The 3,905-nt window shown below is 38.7% G+C and overlaps 1 protein-coding gene across 1 annotated transcript; it reads right to left on the reverse strand.

Annotated features, from left to right (window-relative positions):
• Positions 1–458: 458 nt before the first annotated feature.
• LOC123694265 (cuticle protein 16.5-like) lies at positions 459–1,430 on the reverse strand. Its single transcript, XM_045639657.1, has one exon. It carries the CDS (start codon positions 1,353–1,355, stop codon positions 555–557), a length of 801 nt encoding a protein of 266 aa, XP_045495613.1. The 5' UTR covers positions 1,356–1,430; the 3' UTR covers positions 459–554.
• Positions 1,431–3,905: the final 2,475 nt, after the last annotated feature.

A 3,905-nucleotide genomic window follows, 5' to 3' on the forward strand; every position in this document is an offset into this window, starting at 1 on the left:
GTATTGAGGGGGATCGATAGTAGCGGGTGAAACATCCACAGATTTTGAATATAGTATGGAAAAAAGTTTAAAGTGATGTCATTTCACATTAAATAAATATCGATTGTTTCAGTTTGTAGCCCTTTCAATAAATATATATATCTGTATCGTATCTGACTACAAGTTAAAAAGAGACTATTTTTTAATTTCTATATATATGGCAGTATGAGTTTTAAATTATGTTGACATATTTTCTACCAAAATGATAGCTACAAATAGTACCTATTAGGAGTCCAGTCTGTTTAAAGACCGCATCTATTTTTTACGCAATTATTAAAAAGAAAGACAACATATTATAAAAAAGAAAACGATAGCGACAGCAAAATATATTTTATGCATTCTATGCAGGCCTAAAGTTTTGATTATTATTGATTAAGCAATGTTTGAGTTTGAGTTTGAGTATAATAAAACCACACAAATATATTTAATTTTTTTTTTTACTTTTATTTATAAATTTATAAATATCGTTTGAGTATTACTATACACATTAGCTTAGAAGTTCGTCAGTTTCGCTTTTACCAGGCATGAGCCCAATGGCCAGCAGCGTGGGCGGGGGCGGCGTACACAGCGGAGTGCGCCAGGGGAGCAGCAGCGGCGTAGACGGCGGAATGCGCCAAGGGAGCGGCAGCGGCGTACACGGCGGAGTGGGCGACGGGGGCGGCGGCGTACACAGCGGGGCTGGAGCGCACGTCAACGCGGGACTGGTGGGAGACGGCGGCGGGAGCGATGGCGACCGGGGCAGCGACGGCGTGGGCGACCACGGGAGCGGCCACGGCGTGCGACACGATGGATGGGCTGGACACTACGTCCACACGGGACTGGTGGGACACGGCAGAGGGAGCGTGGACGGCGATGGGCGCGCTGTAGGCGATGTGTCCGAGGGAGCGCTTGTGCAGGTAGTGTCCGTGACCGGCGAGACCGAGGGCGGAGTGTCCCAACAGAGGAGCGGCGAGGGCACCGTGAGTGGCCACGAGGGGAGCAGCGTGCACGGAGACGACGGCGGGGCTGGTGCGCACATCAACACGGGACTGGTGGGAGACGGCGGAGGCGGGGGCGGCGACCACAGCAGGGGCCACGTACGAGTGGGCGACGGGGGCCACGTACGAGTGAGCGACGGGGGCGACAGCGATGGCCGCATGTGGCTCCAGGGCTTTAGCTTGCAGGTGAATAGCACGAGCATTGATTACTGCGGCGGTATCCAGAGGCCTTCCATGTGGGTCCAACACCACGGCAGGATGGTGCGGGGGCTGCGCCAATGGGACGTAGGAAGCACATGCCACTGCGGCAAGAGCGAAGAACACCACCAGCGATTGCATTGCGAACGTGGTCTGTGTTTGTCTGACGAACTAAGTAGATCACTTCAAACCGTGCACGGCCGACTGATAAATTCGACTCGCCCTCAGCCATATTTATACGGGCCGGATATAATTAAAAAGTAAGGCGATTTCAGTGGGTAATTGGACGGTAATGTTAGAACAATGTCAGGTGTCAATAAAATGTGTGACCTCGTTGCATGTGGCGGTCATAACGAAAGAATTTCGTGGTCGTAGTATGTAGTGCGCAACAGTTGTAGACCTCAAGCATGTGAAGATAGCATCACTTAGGTAACTAACATTAACAAAATATTTTGTTAAATTTTAGAGTATTTTTATTGTTTTGATTAAGCAATGATCATAAATATATTTTCCCTTTAATAAAACTCGAAATTCTACTATTCTCTATTTCATAATTTCGAACTGATTTTGTAATTTAGTTCCAGTCTTAAGACCCATAATTCGTTTAGGTTATCGGCGGAGAATGTGAATAGAAAGGCAGCCTTGTTCAGTTCGACAGTAGCGGTCTAGGTACACAAAGAAAAGCTTCGGCCGCGCGGACACTCAAGCTTATTGGTATCCGTGACATAAAGAATACTAACACTATTTAGTTCCGGGTACGTAAGGCGATTGTTATCTAGCCAACGGAGTTAAATTCTTGCGATTCTAAAAACTCATAGATACACACTGCTTGTACTGTACTTAGAACGGGATTATTATCATAAAATAGCATTAAATAAAGCAAAAGCAATAATTGTTCTGAGCGCCTGATATATTTAAAATGTCTTTATGTGGTCTTTATAATAATTTACGATTAAAAGTTAAGTATGCTAATAAGTAAGTCATTTGTTGAAATTATTACAGTACCTATTGAAAAAAGCTCTGATTAAAAAAAAAATCTGATACCCTCTATCTCTCATATCTCATCATTTTGCTATAATGAATTATTTATTTTTAGATTTTTCACTAGGCTCGTGTTAGAAAAAATAATATCATTACAATGATTTCTTATCGCACTCGTTGATTAATGGTTAAAAAATAAAAATAAACTATAAAGAGTATGACGGCTAAAACACCTCATACTCCTAATCCTAATTTAATAGTTTTAATCTACATGTATCTAAACGAATCATATATTTTCAAACGTAATATCAAACATAAAGAATTAAAATAATAAATACAGTGTTATTTATTTACACACTTTGTAATAACTCAGGCCCCGATCGGGCCGCTCGGGGCTCAATGGGTTAAAGATATCTAGTAATTCTAATAATCATATGATTTTCAATTATTCCAAACTATTTTTTGAACACTAAAGACAAATCTTATTTAATGTCCTTAGAAAACGGACACAACCCGGACATAAATTGTTATTTGATTGTCGTACGATTGTGGGCGGTTCAGGATTCGACTGTATGACCAAAGACTACTATGTATATACGGACATGTATGACGTCGGCACATGCTTCCGAGAACCTGTTTATCAGGCGTATGTTGAGCTAGACAATATGGTAATGTTCTTTACATTCATTCATATAATGTTCGGTTACATATTAGCTGGTATCGCGTACTTTGTAAGTCAATTTCTTTGGCGCATGAAGGTTAACGACTAGACATGCAGTCTAAAAGTAAAAAACTGAAGGCTCGAATTGTAGCAACTGCCAAAATATGCTATAAATTTTAAAATAAACATTTGTAGGAAATTTCATACATGATTTTAATTACAAGATAGGAAGGAAGTAGACTACTTATACAACAGGTATAATAATAAACTTATACATTTACATCGTAGTGTGAACTTTAGTTCCGTAATATTTACATTTATAGCTCGAGGTTATTTACAATATCGAACTAGTCAATCAATATCATGTTTTTTACGTGATTGCCACAGAAAGGCAAAAAAGCAGACATTATATTATTACACGTTACATGACCCTAAGCATTGTTTAAATTTCATACTTTACTCAGAATAGACTTATAATGTTGATTAAAAAAAATAAAAAATCTCTAGACGGAAGAACTTTACGCTTATGAACTAATTTTGGCTTAATTTAAGAAGATCATATAAAAGTAGAAATAACACATTTTTTTATTGAGACTATAAAATATAAAGAGTAGGTACCATTACTTTTATGTTAATCCTCTGCAAATGGCAACCTTCGATAAGATCATGACCTAATTGAAATTGATGGATGCGCGCTTAAATCATTATGGTTTATCGAACATTACAACCATTAAAAAATATTACCAAATTTATTAAAACTAATAACTTTTTATGAGATAAATTGTTTATTGGTCGATATCGTTTAAAGCCTTTTAATGCAGGATTTCATATTTATATCGTTAAACTTAAGATATCCAAATAAAGGTAAACTAATAAATTTTTATTCGAGACCAAATTTATTAGATGTACCATACCTATCTCATGTTATAGCCGTGAACTTGTTAAACTTTAGCAAGAGTTAAATATGATTTCATAATTAATAGGTATTCTACGTCAGTATTTTCTCATCATCATCATCCTTCATTTATTAATCCAACACCCCATAGGAC

The sequence above is a fragment of the Colias croceus genome, chromosome 9 (genome assembly GCF_905220415.1).
Source record: "Colias croceus chromosome 9, ilColCroc2.1".
Lineage (NCBI taxonomy): Eukaryota > Metazoa > Arthropoda > Insecta > Lepidoptera > Pieridae > Colias > Colias croceus.

Bases quoted from the DNA above. Each gene is read 5' to 3' on its own strand.
- LOC123694265 (XM_045639657.1), bottom strand. From the start codon at position 1,355: ATGCAATCGCTGGTGGTGTTCTTCGCTCTTGCCGCAGTGGCATGTGCT.